A 23,406-nucleotide genomic window follows, 5' to 3' on the forward strand; every position below is an offset into this window, starting at 1 on the left:
TCCAGGTAACACTGGTATGGCTAGTCTCCAAGTGGGATCAACAGTGTGCCCAGAGCAAATCAGGGTCCACACTGAAGCTACTCTAGTTTCTGAGGGTGGGGTGGATTTAGCCACACTAGCTGTCTGGCCGCCTAACATGCAAAAATACAGACAGCAACTCTTGATTAATGGGACTAGAATAGAGGGTCTGAGGGATACAGGTGCCAGTGTCACCATGGTGACAGAGAAACTGGTTTCCCCTGGCCAATACCTGACTGGAAAAACTTACACAGTCACCAACGCTGACAATCAGAGAAAAGTACATCCCATGGCAATGGTTACTTTAGAATGGGGAGGGGTCAATGGCCTGAAACAGGTGGTGGTCTCCTCAAATATCCCAGTGGACTGTCTGCTTGGAAATGACCTGGAGTCCTCAGCATGGGCTGAGGTAGAACTAAAAACCCATGCAGCAATGCTGGGTATCCCTGAACTGGTGTGTGTGAAAACAAGAGCACAATGCAAGGCACAGGGTGAAAAAGTAGAGCTGGAGTCTGGAAAAATGGCCCAGCCTACCAAGAGAACAGGAAAGTCAGTTGGGAAACCAACTGCAACACAGCAAAAGAAAGGGAACCTCTCTTCTCAGGAAGAAGTTCTGCCCTCTGAGGGAACTGAGCCTTTGGAGCTTGAACCTTACCAGGTTGAGCTCTTAGGCCCAGGGGGACCCTCAAGGGAAGAGCTGTGTAAGGGACAAGAAACCTGTCCCTCTCTTGAAGGTCTTAAGCAGCAAGCTGCTGAAGAGTCCAAAGGCAAGAAAAATGGAACACATAGGGTCTATTGGGAAGATGGACTCCTGTACACTGAGGCCAGAGACCCCAAACCTGGTGCCACTAGGAGAGTGGTAGTGCCTCAGCTGTTCAGGAAGTTCATCCTAACATTGGCCCATGACATTCCCCTTGCTGGACATTTGGGACAAACCAAGACGTGGGAGAGGTTAGTCAACCACTTCTACTGGCCCAATATGTCCAACATGGTTAAGGAGTTTTGCCTCTCCTGCCCCACCTGTCAAGCCAGTGGTAAGACAGGTGGGCATCCAAAGGCCCCCCTCATTCCACTTCCAGTGGTGGGGGTGCCCTTTGAAAGAGTGGGTGTGGACATAGTTGGTCCACTAGAACCTCCCACAGCCTCAGGAAATATGTATATCCTGGTAGTAGTGGATCATGCTACCAGGTATCCTGAAGCTATTCCCCTTAGGTCGACTACTGCCCCTGCAGTAGCCAAGGCCCTCATTGGTATCTTTACCAGAGTGGGTTTCCCTAAGGAGGTGGTGTCTGACAGAGGTACCAACTTCATGTCAGCATACCTAAAGCACATGTGGAATGAGTGTGGAGTGACTTATAAATTCACTACACCTTACCATCCACAAACTAATGGCTTAGTTGAGAGATTCAACAAGACATTAAAGGGCATGATCATGGGGCTCCCAGAAAAACTCAAAAGGAGATGGGATGTCCTCCTGCCATGTCTGCTTTTCGCTTACAGGGAGGTACCACAGAAGGGAGTAGGGTTCTCACCCTTTGAACTTCTGTTTGGTCATCCTGTAAGGGGACCACTTGCCCTTGTTAAAGAAGGCTGGGAGAGACCTCTCCATGAGCCTAAACAGGACATAGTGGACTATGTACTTGGCCTTCGCTCTAGAATGGCAGAGTACATGGAAAAGGCAACCAAAAACCTTGAGGCCAGCCAACAGCTCCAGAAGTTTTGGTATGACCAAAAGGCTGCACTGGTTGAGTTCCAACCAGGGCAGAAAGTCTGGGTTCTGGAGCCTGTGGCTCCCAGGGCACTCCAGGACAAATGGAGTGGCCCTTACCCAGTACTAGAAAGGAAGAGTCAGGTCACCTACCTGGTGGACCTGGGCACAAGCAGGAGCCCCAAGAGGGTGATCCATGTAAACCGCCTTAAGCTCTTCCACGACAGGGCTGATGTCAATCTGTTGATGGTAACAGATGAGGATCAGGAGGCAGAGAGTGAACCTCTCCCTGATCTTCTGTCATCAGACCCAAAAGATGGCACAGTAGATGGAGTGATCTACTCAGACACCCTCTCTGGCCAACAGCAAGCTGATTGTAGGAGAGTTCTACAACAGTTTCCTGAACTCTTCTCCTTAACCCCTGGTCAGACACACCTGTGTACCCATGATGTGGACACAGGAGACAGCATGCCTGTCAAGAACAAAATCTTTAGACAATCTGACCATGTTAAGGAAAGCATCAAGGTGGAAGTCCACAAGATGCTGGAATTGGGAGTAATTGAGCGCTCTGACAGCCCCTGGGCTAGCCCAGTGGTCTTAGTCCCCAAACCTCACACCAAAGATGGAAAGAAAGAGATGAGGTTTTGTGTGGACTACAGAGGGCTCAATTCTGTCACCAAGACAGATGCCCATCCAATTCCAAGAGCTGATGAGCTCATAGACAAATTAGGTGCTGCCAAATTCTTAAGTACCTTTGACTTAACAGCAGGGTACTGGCAAATAAAAATGGCACCTGGAGCAAAAGAGAAAACAGCATTCTCCACACCTGATGGGCATTATCAGTTTACTGTTATGCCCTTTGGTTTAAAGAATGCCCCTGCCACCTTCCAAAGGCTGGTGAATCAAGTCCTTGCTGGCTTGGAGTCCTTTAGCACAGCTTATCTTGATGATATTGCTGTCTTTAGCTCCACCTGGCAGGATCACCTGGTCCACCTGAGGAAGGTTTTGAAGGCTCTGCAATCTGCAGGCCTCTCTATCAAGGCATCCAAATGCCAGATAGGGCAGGGAACTGTGGTTTACTTGGGCCACCTTGTAGGTGGAGGCCAAGTTCAGCCACTCCAACCCAAGATCCAGACTATTCTGGACTGGGTAGCTCCAAAAACCCAGACTCAAGTCAGGGCATTCCTTGGCTTGACTGGGTATTACAGGAGGTTTGTGAAGGGATATGGATCCATTGTGACAGCCCTCACTGAACTCACCTCCAAGAAAATGCCCAAGAAAGTGAACTGGACTGTGGAATGCCAACAGGCCTTTGACACCCTGAAACAAGCAATGTGCTCAGCACCAGTTCTAAAAGCTCCAGATTATTCTAAGCAGTTCATTGTGCAGACAGATGCCTCTGAACATGGGATAGGGGCAGTTTTGTCCCAAACAAATGATGATGGCCTTGACCAGCCTGTTGCTTTCATTAGCAGGAGGTTACTCCCCAGGGAGCAGCGTTGGAGTGCCATTGAGAGGGAGGCCTTTGCTGTGGTTTGGTCCCTGAAGAGGCTGAGACCATACCTCTTTGGGACTCACTTCCTAGTTCAAACTGACCACAGACCTCTCAAATGGCTGATGCAAATGAAAGGTGAAAATCCTAAACTGTTGAGGTGGTCCATCTCCCTACAGGGAATGGACTTTTTAGTGGAACACAGACCTGGGACTGCCCATGCCAATGCAGATGGCCTTTCCAGGTTCTTCCACTTAGAAAATGAAGACTCTCTTGGGAAAGGTTAGTCTCATCCTCTTTCGTTTGGGGGGGGGTTGTGTAAGGAAATGCCTCCTTGGCATGGTTGCCCCCTGACTTTTTGCCTTTGCTGATGCTATGTTTACAATTGAAAGTGTGCTGAGGCCTGCTAACCAGGCCCCAGCACCAGTGTTCTTTCCCTAACCTGTACTTTTGTATCCACAATTGGCAGACCCTGGCATCCAGATAAGTCCCTTGTAACTGGTACTTCTAGTACCAAGGGCCCTGATGCCAAGGAAGGTCTCTAAGGGCTGCAGCATGTCTTATGCCACCCTGGAGACCTCTCACTCAGCACAGACACTCTGCTTGCCAGCTTGTGTGTGCTAGTGAGGACAAAACGAGTAAGTCGACATGGCACTCCCCTCAGGGTGCCATGCCAGCCTCTCACTGCCTATGCAGTATAGGTAGGACACCCCTCTAGCAGGCCTTACAGCCCTAAGGCAGGGTGCACTATACCATAGGTGAGGGTACCAGTGCATGAGCATGGTACCCCTACAGTGTCTAAACAAAACCTTAGACATTGTAAGTGCAGGGTAGCCATAAGAGTATATGGTCTGGGAGTTTGTCAAACACGAACTCCACAACACCATAATGGCTACACTGAAAACTGGGAAGTTTGGTATCAAACTTCTCAGCACAATAAATGCACACTGATGCCAGTGTACATTTTATTGTAAAATACACCCCAGAGGGCACCTTAGAGGTGCCCCCTGAAACTTAACCGACTATCTGTGTAGGCTGACTAGTTTTAGCAGCCTGCCACAAACCGAGACATGTTGCTGGCCCCATGGGGAGAGTGCCTTTGTCACTCTGAGGCCAGTAACAAAGCATCTCCACCCAGTGCAGGCTAACACCTCCCCCAGGCAGGAATTGTCACACCTGGCGGTGAGCCTCAAAGGCTCACCTCCTTTGTGCCAACCCAGCAGGACACTCCAGCTAGTGGAGTTGCCCGCCCCCTCCGGCCAGGCCCCACTTTTGGCGGCAAGGCCGGAGAAAATAATGAGAAAAACAAGGAGGAGTCGCTGGCCAGTCAGGACAGCCCCTAAGGTGTCCTGAGCTGAAGTGACTCTAACTTTTAGAAATCCTCCATCTTGCAGATGGAGGATTCCCCCAATAGGGTTAGGATTGTGACCCCCTCCCCTTGGGAGGAGGCACAAAGAGGGTGTACCCACCCTCAGGGCTAGTAGCCATTGGCTACTAACCCCCCAGACCTAAACACGCCCTTAAATTTAGTATTTAAGGGCTACCCTGAACCCTAGAAAATCAGATTCCTGCAACTACAAGAAGAAGGACTGCCTAGCTGAAAACCCCTGCAGAGGAAGACCAGAAGACGACAACTGCCTTGGCTCCAGAAACTCACCGGCCTGTCTCCTGCCTTCCAAAGATCCTGCTCCAGCGACGCCTTCCGAAGGGACCAGCGACCTCGACATCCTCTGAGGACTGCCCCTGCTTCGAAAAGACAAGAAACTCCCGAAGACAGCGGACCTGCTCCAAGAAAAGCTGCAACTTTGTTTCCAGCAGCTTTAAAGAACCCTGCAAGCTCCCCGCAAGAGGCGTGAGACTTGCAACACTGCACCCGGCGACCCCGACTCGGCTGGTGGAGATCCGACACCTCAGGAGGGACCCCAGGACTACTCTGATACTGTGAGTACCAAAACCTGTCCCCCCTGAGCCCCCCACAGCGCCGCCTGCAGAGGGAATCCCGAGGCTTCCCCTGACCGCGACTCTTTGCACCTAAAGTCCCGACGCCTGGGAGAGACCCTGCACCCGCAGCCCCCAGGACCTGAAGGACCGGACTTTCACTGGAGAAGTGACCCCCAGGAGTCCCTCTCCCTTGCCCAAGTGGAGGTTTCCCCGAGGAACCCCCCCCTTGCCTGCCTGCAGCGCTGAAGAGATCCCGAGATCTCTCATAGACTAACATTGCAAACCCGACGCTTGTTTCGACACTGCACCCGGCCGCCCCCGCGCTGCTGAGGGTGAAATTTCTGTGTGGACTTGTGTCCCCCCCGGTGCCCTACAAAACCCCCCTGGTCTGCCCTCCGAAGACGCGGGTACTTACCTGCAAGCAGACCGGAACCGGGGCGCCCCCTTCGCTCCATTCTAGCCTATGTGTTTTGGGCACCACTTTGAACTCTGCACCTGACCGGCCCTGAGCTGCTGGTGTGGTGACTTTGGGGTTGCTCTGAACCCCCAACGGTGGGCTACCTTGGACCAAGAACTAAGCCCTGTAAGTGTCTTACTTACCTGGTTAACCTAACAAATACTTACCTCCCCTAGGAACTGTGAAAATTGCACTAAGTGTCCACTTTTAAAACAGCTATTTGTGAATAACTTGAAAAGTATACATGCAATTTTGATGATTTGAAGTTCCTAAAGTACTTACCTGCAATACCTTTCGAATGAGATATTACATGTAGAATTTGAACCTGTGGTTCTTAAAATAAACTAAGAAAAGATATTTTTTCTATATAAAAACCTATTGGCTGGATTTGTCTCTGAGTGTGTGTACCTCATTTATTGTCTATGTGTATGTACAACAAATGCTTAACACTACTCCTTGGATAAGCCTATTGCTCGACCACACTACCACAAAATAGAGCATTAGTATTATCTATTTTTACCACTATTTTACCTCTAAGGGGAACCCTTGGACTCTGTGCATGCTATTCCTTACTTTGAAATAGCACATACAGAGCCAACTTCCTACACTGTCCTTGGGAGTTTCTTGTCTTTTTCGAAGCAGGGCAGTCCTCAGAGGATTCAGAGGTCGTTGGTCCCTTGGAAAGCGTAGCTGGAGCAGGGTTCTTTGGAAGGCAGGAGACAGGCCGGTAAGTCTGGGGCCAAGGCAGTTGGTGTCTTCTGTTCTTCCTCTGCAGGGGTTTGTCAGCTCGACAGTCCTTCTTGTAGTTGCAGGAATCTATTTTTCTAGGTTTAGGGAAGCCCTTAAATACTAAATTTAAGGGCGTGTTTAGGTCTGGGGGGTTAGTAGCCAATGGCTACTAGCCCGGAGGGTGAGTACACCCTCTTTGTGCCTCCTCCCAAGGGGAGGGGGTCACATCCCTAATCCTATTGGGGGAATCCTCCATCTGCAAGATGGAGGATTTCTAAAAGTTAGTCACTTCAGCTCAGGACACCTTAGGGGCTGTCCTGACTGGCGAGTGACTCCTCCTTGTTGCTTTCTTTGTTCCCTCCAGCCTTGCCGCCAAAAGTGGGGGCCGTGGCCGGAGGGGGTGGGCAGCTCCACTAAGCTGGAGTGCCCTGCTGTGCTGTGACAAAGGGGTGAGCCTTTGAGGCTCACCGCCAGGTGTTACAGCTCTTGCCTGGGGGAGGTGTTAGCATCTCCACCCAGAGCAGGCTTTGTTACTGGCCTCAGAGTGACAAAGGCACTCTCCCCATGGGGCCAGCAACATGTCTCTAGTGTGGCAGGCTGCTGGAACCAGTCAGCCTACACAGATGGTTAGGTTTCAGGGGGCACCTCTAAGGTGCCCTCTGTGGTGTATTTTAAAATAAAATGTACACTGGCATCAGTGTGCATTTATTGTGCTGAGAAGTTTGATACCAAACTTCCCAGTTTTCAGTGTAGCCGTTATGGTGCTGTGGAGTTCGTGTAAAACAGACTCCCAGACCATATACTCTTATGGCTACCCTGCACTTACAATGTCTAAGGTTTTGCTTAGACACTGTAGGGGCACAGTGCTCATGCACTGGTACCCTCACCTATGGTATAGTGCACCCTGCCTTAGGGCTGTAAGGCCTGCTAGAGGGGTGTCTTACCTATACTGCATAGGCAGTGAGAGGCTGGCATGGCACCCTGAGGGGAGTGCCATGTCGACTTACTCATTTTGTTCTCACTAGCACACACAAGCTGGTAAGCAGTGTGTCTGTGCTGAGTGAGGGGTCTCCAGGGTGGCATAATACATGCTGCAGCCCTCAGAGACCTTCCCTGGCATCAGGGCCCTTGGTACCAGAGGTACCAGTTACAAGGGACTTATCTGGATGCCAGGGTGTGCCAATTGTGGAATCAAAAGTACAGGTTAGGGAAAGAACACTGGTGCTGGGGCCTGGTTAGCAGGCCTCAGCACACTTTCAATTCAAAACATAGCATCAGCAAAGGCAAAAAGTCAGGGGGTAACCATGCCAAGGAGGCATTTCCTTACAAAAACCTATTGGCTGGAATTGTCTCTAAGTGTGTTTTCTTCATTTATTGCCTGTGTGTATGTACAACAAATGCTTAACACTACTCCTTTGATAAGCCTACTGCTCGACCACACTACCACAAAATACAGCATTAGTATTCTCTTGTTGCCACTATCTTACCTCTAAGGGGAACCCTTGGACTCTGTGCATGCTATTTCTTACTTTGAAATGGCACATACAGAGCCAACTTCCTACATGCAGTATCAACCTTCCCATTAAAATCTTTAGATTTTTGTGCATATTTTCAAAATAAAATAATTATATCTTTAGTAATTTAAGTATTTGTTTGGTGGGTTCTTGTTTGTTTATTTTTTGCAAATTACTGTTTTAATTCTTGAAATTTAAATTGTACAAACAGTGATTCAGTGGGGGTCCTCGGGAGTCAAAAGGTTGGGAACCACTGGTTTAGGATATTGGCAACTGTTAAACTTGGGGGGTGGGGGGGTAGGAATGAAATCAAGGCAACATTTCTGTATTGGTACTATTGGCATGCTTCGCTCCACTCCCAACATTCAGAGTTGTCGGACTCTAAACTGTTTTAAAAACATTGTGACCGGGAAGAGGACTGTGCCAAAAATGACAGGATTCAAGCAGACATGAGTGCAGGAAGCCATTGTCTGGCATGGATCCTGGTACATTGGCTTGAGTCAAGACCTGGAATTGTGCGATAACTCCCCTCATATGAAAAGTGATTTATTTTTGCCTACATTTGAAAACAGAGGTCTGAAACAGTGGTCTCACTTCACGTCATGTGGAAGTTCTTGATCTCTGTTGTGAAATTTGTCCCAATAAATATCCATATCCCACTCACTCTTCCATTAAGTTGAAAACTCGCCATAAGGATAAGAAAGATAAGTGGTACTCGTCCCTGCAAGACATTTCCCTCCGGTGGAGCCAGAACCCTTCCTATTTGCTGGCCTGCCTGTAGGCCTGACCTTGGCTCCTTGGGTATTCCTGAAAGTGAGGGTGATATTCATGCCTCATCTTCAGAGGTCAGGACTTAATGTATTTTCATAATTTGATGACTTGCAGCTCAAGGTTGGATTGCTGAAGTCAGTCACAGGCCACCTCCTGAAGACAGCTGGCTATTTCGGATTGTCCTTCATTGAGCTAAATCAAACCTGAGTTCTGTGCAGACGATTCCTTTCATGGGGAGTATCCTGAATATGGTTGCATTCAGAAACTTTCCACTGCTGCAGGGTATCCAGGTCCTTCAGGATTTTATCCTGATGTTTCGGGCTCAGTCCTGGGTCTCCTTGAGGGTGGTTGGGAAGTGTCTTTGGCTCAGGACCCAGTGCATCAGCTTAATCCCACAAGCCAGACAACCTGGGTGGTCCCTGCAGTGCAAACTAAGGTTTTGCTTCATGAATCCTTTTCTGGATTCACATGCTGTGCAATCTGCCATCTAATGGTTGGGTCTGGAATTGTATCATTCTTACCTACGGATCTGCACCTCATGTGTCTTCGGTGTGTGTAGCGCAAACCGTGACCTGAAGTTATGCTCAGAGTGCTGGGCCATGAACCCGAAAGCTTTGAGGGAGTGTGGTCCCTAAAGCTCATGGCAGCCCCGCGTTCAGCTTTGCGTCACTCCTGGTCTTGTTCAAAAGGAAGGTCACCCAACTCCTTGTGTAGCCTGCACTCTTCCTCGTCCCATTCACATTTGTCGACTATTCGGGTAAGCATAAGAAGAAGAAATGCAAATGTTCTCAGACTTCACCCCATCGGTCAGCTGATGCAACGCAGGAAATGGAGCATCGTCACTCTAGGCCTCGGGCATACTTCTGGGTCGCCTCCGCACCACATGCTGGAGCGCCTTTGGGCCCTGCGGGGTTGGCAGGGGCCCCTTTGGGTTCCACACTAACTGCTTCGGCCTCGGCTCTGGAGGCCTGCCAGGGATCTGTACTGGCGTTGGTCGTGCCCCTGCGACTTTCCCTGATGCTGGTGCAGCCATTGATGCTCCTGACGTCACTGGGGCCCATACTGTTAACCAACTGACACGAAGCTGGACCGGCATTGCTCGACACCGATTCAGGCTTCAACGGGGGCCTTGCTCCCCAAGTTGGACCCTGACCCTTATTCTTATGGGTACGGATTCAGGGTGAGTATGAAGGGGTCGCTGGACCCTTTAGAATACCACCTTGAGGATCCCATGAACTGAACTCGGGACTAAAACACGAAGCCAGTGGTTTAGATGCCTCCCCAGATGCTGGCCTGCTTTCTCTCCCTACTGTGGCTACCGAGGAGGAGGTGTCCTACTTAATGGTGGTGAGGAGAGTGGCCGAGGTCCTAGGTCTTTAGCTGCCTTATGTGGCTGTCAGGATCTACCTCCTGACTGAAGTGCTTCAGTCTGGGGGTAGCTTCTTCAGAACCCCTATTGCCCTTCAATGAGGCCTTCACTGATGTCCTGCTGGGGACTTCGTCCAAACCCAGCACAGAGGCTCCTGTAAAAAGGACAATCACCCGCCACCATAGGCCACATCCCTGAGAACTTGGTCATCGAAACCTCTACATCCTCGGGCACTTTCTCTTCCGCACTTCCAGATAGAGAATTCAAGAGACTGGACAAGCTTGTAAAGAAAACATTTCCTTCCACCAGTCTGGCATTGCGGTCTGTGAACACCGCATGCCTTTTGGGTTGGTAATCCCATACCTTATGGGACCCAGTTGCGCAGGTGCTGCCACAGGTCCCGGAGGAGGCCCGGGCCATCCGCCCCCCCCCACCCCCCCCCCCCCAAGCTGTTGCTGATGAGAGAGATGTATTTAAGCTCACAATCCGATGTGGGCTGGTTATGATCTACTCACTAGACACATTTGTTGCATCGACTGTTGCCTTGAGGTGCTTTGCCTGGTTGCGGATGGTTAGCATTTCGGGGGATGTCCATGCTACACTCATGGACATGCCCTTCGATGGCACCTTTCTCTTCAGAGACAAAGCAAACTCGGCACTCAAGTGCTTTATGGAGTCCCGGGCTATGGCTCTGTCCCAGGGCTTTGCGGCTGCCTTCTCTGTGAAGAGGTTACGGCTTTCTTTGACACCGCCTGTCACCGCACCCTAATCACCCGCCTCCGCTCCACCGGAATCCAAGCCCAGGCCCTGGACTGGATCGCCTCCTTCCTCTCAAACCGTTCCCAAAGAGTTTACCTCCCTCCGTTTCGCTCCGAACCCACCGAGATCATCTGCGGCGTACCCCAAGGCTCATCACTCAGCCCGACACTCTTCAATGTCTACATGAGCCCCCTCGCCAACATCGTACGCAAGCACGACATCATCATCATCATCACCTCCTACGCCGACGACACGCAACTTATACTCTCCCTCACCAAGGACCCCGCCAGCGCCAACACAAACCTACAAGAGGGTATGAAGGACGTCGCAGATTGGATGAGGCTCAGCCGCCTAAAGCTGAACTCTGGAAAAAACGGAAGTCCTCATCCTCGACAACACCCCGTCCGCCTGGGACGACTCCTGGTGGCCCACAGCCATCGGCACCGCACCGACCCCCACAGACCACGCCCGCAACCTCGGCTTCATCTTGGACCCTCTTCTCACCATGACCAAGCAAGTCAACGCCGTGTCCTCCGCCTGCTTCCTCACCCTCCACATGCTCCGCAAGATCTTCCGCTGGATCCCCGCCGACACCAGAAAAACCGTGACCCACGCCCTCGTCACGAGCCGCCTGGACTACGGCAACACCCTCTACGCCGGGACCACAGCCAAACTCCAAAATCGCCTGCAACGCATTCAAAACGCCTCGGCCCGCCTCATCCTCGACATACCCCGCAGCAGCCACATCTCCGCACTCCTGAGACACCTGCACTGGCTCCCAGTCAGCAAAAGGATCACCTTCCGACTTCTCACCCATGCACACAAAGCCCTCCACGACAAGGGACCGGAATACCTCAACAGACGCCTCAGCTTCTACGTCCCCACCCGCCGCCTCCGCTCCTCTGGCCTCGCACTCGCTGCTGTCCCTCGCATCCACCGCTCCACGGCGGGTGGGAGATCTTTCTCCTTCCTGGCGGCCAAGACCTGGAACTCCCTCCCCACCAGCCTCAGGACCACCCAGGACCACTCCGCTTTCCGGAGACTCCTAAAGACCTGGCTGTTCGAGCAGCGATAACCTCCCCTTTTTCCCCTAGCGCCTTGAGACCCGCACGGGTGAGTAGCGCGCTTTATAAATGTTAATGATTTGATTTGATTCTTGGCCAGGGGAGTCAGTGTCCCTGTGCCAGAAGTTAGTTGTGGTTGTTATTCCCGCTACTTTCTGACGCCCAAAAAGGATAAGGGACCCCACCCTTTCCTAGATCCCCGGCCCCTCAATATCTTCCTCAAAAAGGAGAAATTCAAGATGTTCACTCTGGCTCAGGTGCTAGCTGCTGTGGACCCAGGAGACTGGATGGTAGCTTTTGACTTGCAGGATGTATATTTTCATCTTCCTGTCCTGCCTGCCCACAGATGTTACTCGCGGTTCATAGTAGGTCACAAGCATATTCAGTTTACTGTGCTCCCCTTTGGCCTTATCAGCGCCCCTCTAGTGTTAATCAAAGGGATGCTGGTGGTCGCAACTCATCTGCGCAGGATTTCTGTCTTCTCCTACCTCGACAACTGGCTCTTGAAGGCCAGCTCGCCCCAGGCTGTCGTCTCCTGCCTCCAGACTATGGCGAACCTCCTGCATTTGCCAGGGTTCACTATAAACATGCTGAAGTCCTGACTCCCTTTCAGGCACTCCCTTTCATCAGAACTGTTGTGGACACTGCAATTTTGGGCTTATCCTACCAAGCGGAGCCCAGAATATTTAGACTTATATCGATGTTTCAGCCTCTATCCTGGATTTCAGTGAGAATCACTCTGAGGGTGCTGGGCCTCATGGCCTTCTGCATTCTGCTGGTGACCCATGCCAGATGGCTTATGCGGGCTCTGCAGTGGTGTAAGGAAATGCCTCCTTGGCATGGTTACCTCCTGAATTTTTGCCTTTGCTGATGCTAAGTTTTGATTTGAAAGTGTGCTGAGGCCTGCTAACCAGGCCCCAGCACCAGTGTTCTTTCCCTAACCTGTACTTTTGTTTACACAATTGGCACACCCTGGCATCCAGGTAAGTCCCTTGTAACTGGTACCTCTGGTACCAAGGGCCCTGATGCCAGGGAAGGTCTCTAAGGGCTGCAGCATATCTTATGCCACCCTGGGGACCCCTCACTCAGCACAGACACACTGCTTGCCAGCTTGTGTGTGCTGGTGAGGACAAAACGAGTAAGTCGGCATGGCACTCTAGTCGACATGGCACTCCCCTCAGGGTGCCATGCCAACCTCACACTGCCTATGCAGTATAGATAATTCACCCCTCTAGCAGGCCTTACAGCCCTAAGGCAGAGTGCACTATACCATAGGTGAGGGCACCAGTGCATGAGCACTGTGCCCCTAAGGTGTCTAAGCAAAACCTTAGACATTGTAAGTGCAGGGTAGCCATAAGAGTATATGGTCTGGGAGTCTGTCAAACACGAACTCCACAGCACCATATTGGCTACACTGAAAACTGGGAAGTTTGGTATCAAACTTCTCAGCACAATAAATTCACACTGATGCCAGTGCACATTTTATTGCAACATACACCCCAGAGGGCACCTTAGAGGTGCCCCCTGAAACCTTAACCAACTACCCGTGTAGGCTGACTGGTTTTAGCAGCCTGCCACACTCGAGACATGTTGCTGGCCACATGGGGAGAGTGCCTTTGTCACTCTGTGGCTAGTAACAAAGCCTGTACTGGGTGGAGGTGCTTCACACCTCCCCAGCAGGAACTGTAACACCTGGCGGTGAGCCTCAAAGGCTCACCCCCTTTGTTACAGCACCACAGGGCACTCCAGCCAGTGGAGTTGCCCGCCCCCTCCGGCCACGGCCCCACTTTTGGTGGCAAGGCCGGAGGAGATAATGAGAAAAACAAGGAGTCGTCACTGGCCATTCAGGACAGCCCCTAAGGTGTCCCAAGCGGAGGTGACTCTGACTTTTGGAAATCCTCCATCTTGTAGAAGGAGGATTCCCCCAATAGGGATAGGAATGTGACCCCCTCCCCGTGGGAGGAGGCACAAAGAGGGTGTACCCACCCTCAGGGCTAGTAGCCATTGGCTACTAACCCCCCAGACCTAAGCACGCCCTTAAATTTAGTATTTAAGGGCTCCCCATAACCTAGGAACTCAGGTTCGTGCAACCTAAGAAGAAGAGGACTGCTAAGATGAAAAACCCTGCAGAGAAGACGGAGACGCCAACTGCTTTGGCCCCAGCTCTACCGGCCTGCATCCCCCCCCCCCCCCCCCCCCCCCCCTTCTAAAGACACTGCTCCAGCGACGCTTTCCCCAGGGACCAGCGACCTCTGAATCCTCAGAGGACTGCCATGCTCTAGAAGGACTAGGAAACTCCGGAGGACAGCGGCTCTGTTCACCAAAGACTGCAACTTTGTTTCAAAGGAGCAACTTCAAAACAACTGCGTTTCCCGCCGGAAGCGTGAGACTTGCTACTCTGCACCCGACACCCCCAGCTCGACTTGTGGAGAAACAACACTTCAGGGAGGACTCCCCGGCGACTGCAAGACCATGAGTAGCCAGAGTTGCCCCCCCTGAGCCCCCACGGCGACGCCTGTAGAGGGAATCCCGAGGCTCCCCCTGACCGCGACTGCCTGACTCTGCTCCCGCAGCCCCTAAGGACCTGAAAGATCAGAACTCCAGTGCAGGAGTGACCCCCAGGAGGCCCTCTCCCTTGCCCAGGTGGTGGCTACCCCGAGGAGCCCCACCCTCCCCTTGCCTGCCTGCATCGCTGAAGAGACCCCTCGGTCTCCCATTGATTTCCATTGAAAACCCGACGTGTGTTTGCACACTGCACCCGGCCGCCCGTGCTGCGGAGGGTGTACTTTCTGTGCTAACTTGTGTCCCCCCCCCCGGTGCCCTACAAAACCCCCCTGGTCTTCCCTCCGAAGACGCGGGTACTTACCTGCTTGCAGACTGGAACCGGGGCACCCCCTTCATAATTGAAGCCTATGCGTTTTGGGCACCACTTTGACCTCTGCTCCTGACCGGCCCTGAGCTGCTGGTGTAGTAACTTTGAGGTTGCTCTGAACCCCCAACGGTGGGCTACCTTGGACCTAAACTTGAACCCCGTAGGTGGTTTACTTACCTGCAAAAACTAACAAACTCTTACTCCCCCCAGGAACTGTTGAAAATTGCACTGTGTCTAGTTTTAAAATAGCTATATGTGATTCATGTGAAGACTGTATATGCTATTTTGATTATTCAAAGTTCCTAAAGTACCTAGCTGCAATACCTTTCATTTAAAGTATTACATGTAAAATTTGAGCCTGTGGTTCTTAAAATAAACTTAAGAAAATATATTTTTCTATACAAAAACCTATTGGCCTGGAATTGTCTGAGTGTGTGTTCCTCATTTATTGCCTGTGTGTACAACAAATGCTTAACACTACTCCTTTGATAAGCCTACTGCTCGACCACACTACCACAAAATAGAGCATTAGAATTATCTCTTTTTGCCACTATCTTACCTCTAAGGGGAACCCTTGGACTCTGTGCATACTATTCCTTACTTTGAAATAGTGCATACAGAGCCAACTTCCTACAAGTGGGACCTGAAGTTCCAGGAGGCACAGAATCAGTGGAGTCTCTCTAGCATGGTCCAGATCTCAGAGGGATCTGCACAAGATCTGCAGTGGTGGCTTTTGAACCCCAATTGGGTCATAGGCAGATCCCTACCTCTTCCCCAACCATATTTGACAGTAGTGACAGATGTCACTTCTGGGATGGGGAAGCTACATGGGAGAGGCGGAGATCAGAAGAGTCTGGGCTCCATATCAATCTTTTGGAGCTCAGAGTGACCAGGATAGCATTGAAGGCATTCTTTCCCTCTCTCAAAGGGAAAGTGGTGCAGGTGTTCACAGGCAACACCACCGCATGTTGTACTGTAACAAGCAGGGTGGGGTGGGGACGTGGACCCATTGTCGGCGCCTCTGGACATGGCTGGCATATCCAGGCATATCCCTGGCAGTTCAACATCTGGCAGGTACTCTGAACGCCAGAGCAGACAAACTCATCTCTCAATGCCTGGTCAATTACAAATGGTGTCTCCATCTGGAGATGGCTCACGGTCTCTTTCAGCAGTGGGGAGAGCCTTGGTTAGATATTTACGCCTCTGCAGAGAATGCACAATGTCCTCTCCAGTTTCCAAGGCTGCACTTTGCAACACTTTTCATCTCAAGTGGAACACAGGCCTCCTCTACAGCTTTCCGTCCATACCGCTTCTGCCCAGAGTTCTCAAGAAGATCAAGAGTGACTGGGCCCAAGTCATTCTTGTGGCTTTGGACTTGGCACAAAGAGTATGGTATCCATTGATTTGAACATTACTATCGATCCTCCACTCAGACTGCCTCTTCGGGAGGATCTTCTGTCGCAGCAGCAGGTGACTGTTCTCCACCCAAGCTTGTCCAGTCTCCTCCTTCATATGTGGAGATTGAGCGGCAGCAATAGGCAGCTTTTGACCATCTGCCCGAAGTCTGCAATGTTAGCTTGGCAACCAGGCGTCCCTCCACCAAAATGGTGTATGCCTATCGATGGAACAAATTTGTGGCATGGTGCACCGACAGGTCTGTTGATCTCCGCCCTGCCCTTCTATCTGAGGTCCTTCTGTTTGTTTCTTCCTTAGCCGAGCAAGACTCCGCTCTGGGCACTCTCAAAGGTTACTGATCTGCCATTTCGGCATTCCTCAGATTACCTGATCAACACTGCTTGTTTAAATCTATGATTGTTGGTAAATTCCTCAAAGGTCTTACCCACATGTTTTCTCCTTCTCCGTTCATATTGCCCCTTTAGGATTTGGACTTAGTTCTTACTTTCTTGATGTGTGCTCCTTTCGAGTCACTTCATAGCTGTCCACTTTGGCTTCTTACTCTGAAGACAGACTTCCTTGTATCCACCACTTCTGCCAGTAGTGAGTGATCTGCAGACTCTTACCTCAAAGTCACCTTTCATTTCTATCCATGCTTACAAGGCGGTGCTTCGTACCAGGGCTTCCTTTCCACCTAAAGTGGTCACACCCTTTCATGTAGGCTAATCCATTACCTTGCCTACTTTTTATGTACCCCCACATACTTCTAAAGAGGAGGAGAGTCTCCACTGCCTGGACCCAAAAAGAGCATTGACATTCTATCTTGATTGTACCAAAGAGTTCTGGGTGTATGATCCACTCTTTGTGGGTTATGTGGGTGTGAAGAGAGGTTGGGCAGTGCAGAAAAGAACCATCTCTAGATCTACACTTTGGCTAAGAAGCAATCCTGGAGAGGATTTACTTGCTCACTCCACCTGAGCAACAGCTGCAGCCACTTCATCAGCAGTAGAGTTCCAGTCCTGGACAGTTGTTAGGCAGCAACGTGAACATCTCTGCATACGTTTACCAAGCACTGCTGCCTGGACACCCAGGTCCATAGGGAAGGGTAGTTTGCCCGCTCTGTCCTGCAGGACGTAATAGTATGATCTTGGTTCCCAGGCCCTCATCTGGGTTTGGTATTGCTTCAGTATCTATGCTAAGGTAAGAAATCTGCAACTAGAAGTCTCTATCTCCGGTAACAAATTATCTGGTAGACATATTCTATTTGCAGATTCTTTTTCGACCCACCCATCCTCGCCACTCTGAGAAGCTGATTACTAGGAAGAGGGAATTCCCTTTCAGTGCCACAGCAGGGTTAGTGTTCTTCATGGCTCCGCGCTTCTGGTTTGGAAAGTCATGACAAGAAACTGACATCAGTGCACCTGGGTAGTGCCTGTATATGACCCGCGAGGTCATATCCGGATGATCATAATGCCAACGACGGACAGTGAGTCGACCTACGCCACCTGATGGCGTGCAGGTGTACTGCTCGAGAAAAATCTCCAGATCCAGACTGACACCTAGGGGAAGATCTAAGGTAAGGAATCTGCAACTAGAATAATTCCTAACCAAAGGTAAGTAACGTGTTCATTACTGCATTTTGTTTGAAATTCGATTTTTACTATTGACTCTTCACTTTATTTTTCTTTGTGTTTTACAGGAAGGAACCTCTGCTGTAGAAAATCTGAATGAAATGCAGTGTATGTGGTTCCAGACAGAGTGTGCTCAAGCTTACAAATCCATGAATAAATTTGGAGATGCCCTAAAAAAATGCCATGAAATTGAGAGAGTATGTATCCAGTTGAATCTTTTAAATCAAGGAGCATTTAATGTCTTTCAATACTGCTATGTGTTCTTCTCCTAAACATAATGCATGTTTTTAAAGTTGATATCCATAGTGAGAACTATTACTTGTTTCAATTGTCAATAATGCCTGTATTTTACACTTGTATTAACATTGCCTAATTTGGCTCAAATGTGGAATTAGTGCAAAAGAAATGTATCTTATTTCTTGTTTTGCCAGGTTAGGATTCCAGATTGTGTGATTTTTTTTCTTTATGTAGTTTTTTAATTTTTTTGTGCTTCTCCTTTCATTCGTTAGCCCTTCTGATGTATGGAGTATCCTTGGTGCATTCAAGGGAAATGTTTTGCACAGCAAACATTATAGGATAAAAAAATTTAGAGGCCACTTCTGGTTCATGTTCTCCCTGTACCATACTTAGCTTATGCTTTGGAATGGACTTCATTCACATCTCACTGACTTATTCCACATAATTTGTAATTTTTTGTACTAGGAATTATTTTTCTTTAATCCCTTAAATTCAAATGGAGCTTGTGCCAATTACAGTTCTCAGCAGAAGTGCAACTGCAATGCCCAGGATCTTAACAACTTTCCCTTGATTGTACTCTGACTTCTCTTTCCGGCTTTGAATAACATGCTCCTTCTGGCCTTAAATGTTGGACGAAGTGGTATAGACATCAGAATGGCCCAAGTTTAAAAGCCCTGAATACCTCACTAAGGAGATTGTCAACCTTTTGCCTCACAGTGTGGAGACGTCTTCTTGAGATGCAAACTTGTTCTAGCATACATAATAATGCAGCTGCGAGATGCTGTACACCACTGAGAATTTCCCAATTTGTTGTGAAGACTTGATTCCATCGTGAATCACGAGGGGCCTCGAGGGTTGAACTAATTGTTGCCACAGTGTAAAATAATGTTTCAGAAATACATAACTCATTTTGAGGACAGATTTGAAGGTGTACCTCATTAATGACCAGATGTGCCACTTGAATGGTCAGATATGCAGTTTAAGTCTGAAAAACCATCTGATGTTCTGCTGGTTTTAAAGGTTGGCACCAGTAAGGAGTTCATGTGCCATAGCTTTGGCAGTTTTTGGACTCCTGTAGAATGTGTGGCAGTAGATGAACATGCTCTGCATACTCCCGCCATATAGTGTTCAGCATAGACTTTTAAAACATTTTTGTTCGAAGAAATTTTCCACTCCATTAGTGCTCAGTGCACAAGGACACAGACTCCATCTCCGGGTGTTTTTTACGCCATCGAGTTTGAATGTTCCGGTGCCAGCTCTGGGACCAACAACGTTGTTGGACTGGACCTTCGGTGCAAGATGATAGTTTCTAGCAACGAAAGAAAAGAATACCAATGCAGTGAGTGGGAATGGACTCTGCATTGAACCATGTTGAGTCCCATATTTTAGAGGAAAAGCAATAGTGTATTTGGAATGACCATTAGAATAGGGAGAGAATGCCTTTCAAGTTGTGCCCGGATTTACCCTTGGTGACCATCGTTGCATGTGCTATCTTGGCTTGCCTCCTGAATGTATGGAGCCACTTGCTAAGTGCAAGGTGTTAAAATGCAGGAGAACCATTGGGTATCAACACAAGATGGGCACACCACAAGATGCAGCGCCATTGATCCCCAGGTATACCGAATATACTTGTTTCCAGTGACCTCATCAGTGCCGAAGGAGACGAGTCAGGGTCTTCGAGCATCCAGTCAGTACAGATCTGTCCTCTGATGACTTTTCCCATGATTCTCTTTTGAGGAAGTTTGTAATACAGCTGTAAGGCAAGTCATAAGAGGCACCATGCCTTGGGTCTGGTTCCAAGCTGTGAGCTCTCCTTACCACCAGAGACTCTTAGTACCAGGAATGGCCCTGAGCCTTGGCTGTCAGAATTGTCTGTTTGATTCTGAACCTCTGACATACAGCTGCTTCCAAGCAGTCTTTAAAACTAACTCTACACTTGGTGCTGAAATAGGACTTGGACGTGGCCCCCTCATTTTCAAGCTTTCTGAAGTCCACAATGTCATGCAGCACATGATATTCATCCACCCTTCAACTGGGAAACCTCCTCCACCCAACACCCCAGAGAGCTCACCGTCACTTCAGGAACCAAATAAAAGAAGGCTTGCTTTTGATTAGCTGATTTCAGAAGAGCTGTAAGTTATTCCAATCTTGAACAAAGGTTGAAAAAGGTCAGCAGTCGAACCAACCTCCTACTTGTAGGTCTCACACATATACAGCACCACCACAACCCTCTACACCACCTAGTTCTGCCTCAATCTTCTGCACTGTCACCTTCTCAGTTAGCACAGTCCTCTTTCCATTTGAACAACGCTAATCGAGCAAGGGAGCCCATAGGCCCCTTAGGGTCCATATCGGAACCCTGTCATTGGCACGGATGGGAATGACCCTTGGGAAGATTCTCTCGTAGAACCCCAAGAAGACTACATTCGTGAGCCCTACTATTACAACCCGCCCACCATGTCACTACTGCCGTTATACTGAGGGAAGTACAGCACCACAAAGTATAGCTATTATTGGAAAATAGAGCGATTTCTTAATTTAAACACTCTACAACAGAAATCTGTAGAGTAACTCCCCATGAAATGCATCACACAGCACTTTAAAGACGCTGTTAAAACTCGAGCCTTCACAAAACGTGTCAGAAAGAAATAAGTGACCTTAGATTCCCTAATTATATCAAAGAGGAGGCTCCGACATACTCTCTTGTTATACATGTCAAGTAAGAGGGCGTTAAGGTATGCAGCAGGGGATGTTCTTCCTCCAGAAAAGGAGTGCAAGAAAATCAGTGTTGCAGTGAAACCAGTGGCTATAGGGAAAACGAGGTAATGAAGATTGCCATTTTGGTTTGACTCCTTTTCAGGTACGATTGCCACTATGGGGAAGAAAAAAAGACGTTTTTGAAACGCCAATTGCGGTTAAACAGTCTTCTCCCTATACTTCCTTATCCCCAAAAAGGATGTAACCTTCCTTCCAGCCTGTGCTGTCTCCGGCCCCCTCAATCATTGCATCTGTCAGAACACTTCATTGTGTTCCCCCATCTACAAACATCATCTTGCTGCACTGTTAAAGGGATCAAATGGTGACTCTAGATATGAATGACGCATTCTTTCTCATATTATAGAAATTGTCATGAACATTATTGGGAAAACTACCTAAATCGAGAAGGTGATGACATTCCAACTGCTGCTGCCTCTTTTTCAGAAATCCTGTTCTCTCGCAGTGAGGATGCTAATGAAACTGTTAGGGATGATGGCAGTGTGCACAGCCATAGTGTCACATGCAAGATTGCATAAACATCCGCCACAGGAATGCGTAGCGATACAGTTATCACAAGTTGAATGGTCAGTGTACAGATCTACTATTGGTAGGGCCCAGAACCCAGCATACTCTTTTATGGTGGTACAGATATAATTTGCCTCTTTGCAGGGTATTCCAGGACGCCCTAATTAAGATGACCATTGCCACGTATGTCTGTCTAATAGGGTGTGGTGCACATCTTAACCCTCTAGCTATTCAGGGAACTTGTAGCCTAGAGCAACTGGAACGTCAGAACAGTTACCTGGAGCTCACAGTGATACAATTGGCACTCCGTTTTATCCCTCTCATTCAAGACAAACAGTACTCATTAGGACCGACAACATGACAGTGATGTGCTGCATCAAGAACCACAGGGGGTTTGCTCCTCTGTCATTATCAATGTTAGCACAAAAGATGTGGTATTTTGTCGTTTGGAATCGCATTCTGCACTACCAGATCATCTCATAGCAGCGAACAGCAGTTTTGTGGACCTGTTAAGCAGGACGCATCAACAAGTCCACAAATGGGGAAATGAATCCCCAAGATTTTCACAGGTACTTTCAACAGTGGGGCACTCCCACAGTACTTTTGTTCACCACCGCACAGAGAAACAAAAATGCCAAAATCTCACCTTTCAACGAAGAAGCACACTACATTCTGTGGACAATGCACTATGGATGAACTGGTCATTGCTTTTTGCTCCACTGCCTCTTATCCCAAACATGGTGAAGGAAAGTATCACTCACCCTCAGTCTCGTGTCACCAGCTAGGGAGTGTCAGCCATGGTATTCCATTCTGCTAGAAATGCCAGTTCATCCCCCACTAAAGTTTACCACTCAGCCAAACCTCAAAACATAGCATCAGGTCCTTCTCAGACACCCAGAACTGGCTAAGTCGAACCTATCAGACACATGAGAGCCTAGCGTTTAGTTTTCTAATTCTCCCATAGTTTTGTATGCAAACCTTGTGGTAGGCAAATAAGCTCACCAAGCGACCCTGCTATGTTGCTAAATGGAAGAGACAACAGATAGACCCTCTGAAAGCATCTGTTTCGAATACTATTTGCTGTTACATTTGAACAAAGCACGGTTGACATGCACTTCTTTTCCTTCCCATTTAGCTGCATTGGCAGCCAACTTGGTAAACTGGAAGCATTTGTCACTTTTTAAAATAACTGCGATTAAGACGTTTATGGAAGGATTTTAAAAGGTCATTCATACAACAATTCAAGCACCAGTCTGGGATCTGAATATAGTTCTAGTTAGATTGAAGGGGACTCCTTTGAAGCCAATTCACTGTTGTGATATGCGGTTTTTGCCTTAGAAAATAGCCTTTTTGTAGCTATCAAATAGCTTAGAAAATTAAATGAAATACATGCACTGACATTATAGAAACCTTTCATCCAAGTGCACTAGGATAGCATAGTTTTAAGAGCAAACTGAATTTCTCCCAGAAGTCATTTTCCCTCTCTATGTTAACCCGACAGTTAAGTTACCCATCCTCTTTTCAAATCATGCCTGTTACGGAGAGGGCTTTGCATACCCTTGCTGTCAAGAAAGCATGAATATATTACATTGAGAGAACTAAACTCCTCCCAAGAGGAACAGAACCCCTTCTTTTCTTTGCAAAGCCCTACAAAGGAAAACCTATTTGCAAGGATATTGTTGGAAAGCACCCTTTTTTACATGATTGTAAGGAAATACCTTCCTTGGCATGGTTATCCCTGACTTTTTGCCTTTTGTTGATGCCAGTTATGATTGAAGGTGTGCTGGGACCCTGCTAACCAGGCCCCAGCACCAGTCTTTCCCTAAACTGTACCTTTGTACCCACAATTGGCACAGCCCTGGCACACAGATGTCTCTTGTAAATGGTACCAAGGGCCCTGTTGCTAGGGAATGTCTCTAAGGGCTGCAGCATGTCTTATGCCACCCTGGGGACCCCTCACTCAGCACAGGCACACTGCCTCTCAGCTTGTGTGTGCTGGTGGGGAGAAAATGACTAAGTCGACATGGCACTCCCCTCATAGTGCCATGCCAACCTCACACTGCCTGTGGCATAGGTAAGTCACCCCTCTAGCAGGCCTTACAGCCCTATGGCAGGGTGCACTATATCACAGGTGAGGGCATATGTGCATGAGCAATATGCCCCTACA

At 48.9% G+C, this 23,406-nt stretch overlaps 1 protein-coding gene across 1 annotated transcript in view; it reads left to right on the top strand.

Moving 5' to 3' along the window:
* NAA15 (N-alpha-acetyltransferase 15, NatA auxiliary subunit) overlaps positions 1–23,406 on the top strand; it is a 761,793-nt gene that overhangs the window by 513,013 nt on the left and 225,374 nt on the right. Inside the window, exon 13 of the mRNA XM_069242270.1 lies at positions 17,789–17,917. Within this exon, the coding sequence (XP_069098371.1) occupies positions 17,789–17,917 (129 nt within the window). The remainder of the gene's footprint in view (positions 1–17,788; positions 17,918–23,406) is intronic.

This window comes from Pleurodeles waltl, chromosome 1_2 (genome assembly GCF_031143425.1).
Source record: "Pleurodeles waltl isolate 20211129_DDA chromosome 1_2, aPleWal1.hap1.20221129, whole genome shotgun sequence".
Classification (NCBI taxonomy): domain Eukaryota; kingdom Metazoa; phylum Chordata; class Amphibia; order Caudata; family Salamandridae; genus Pleurodeles; species Pleurodeles waltl.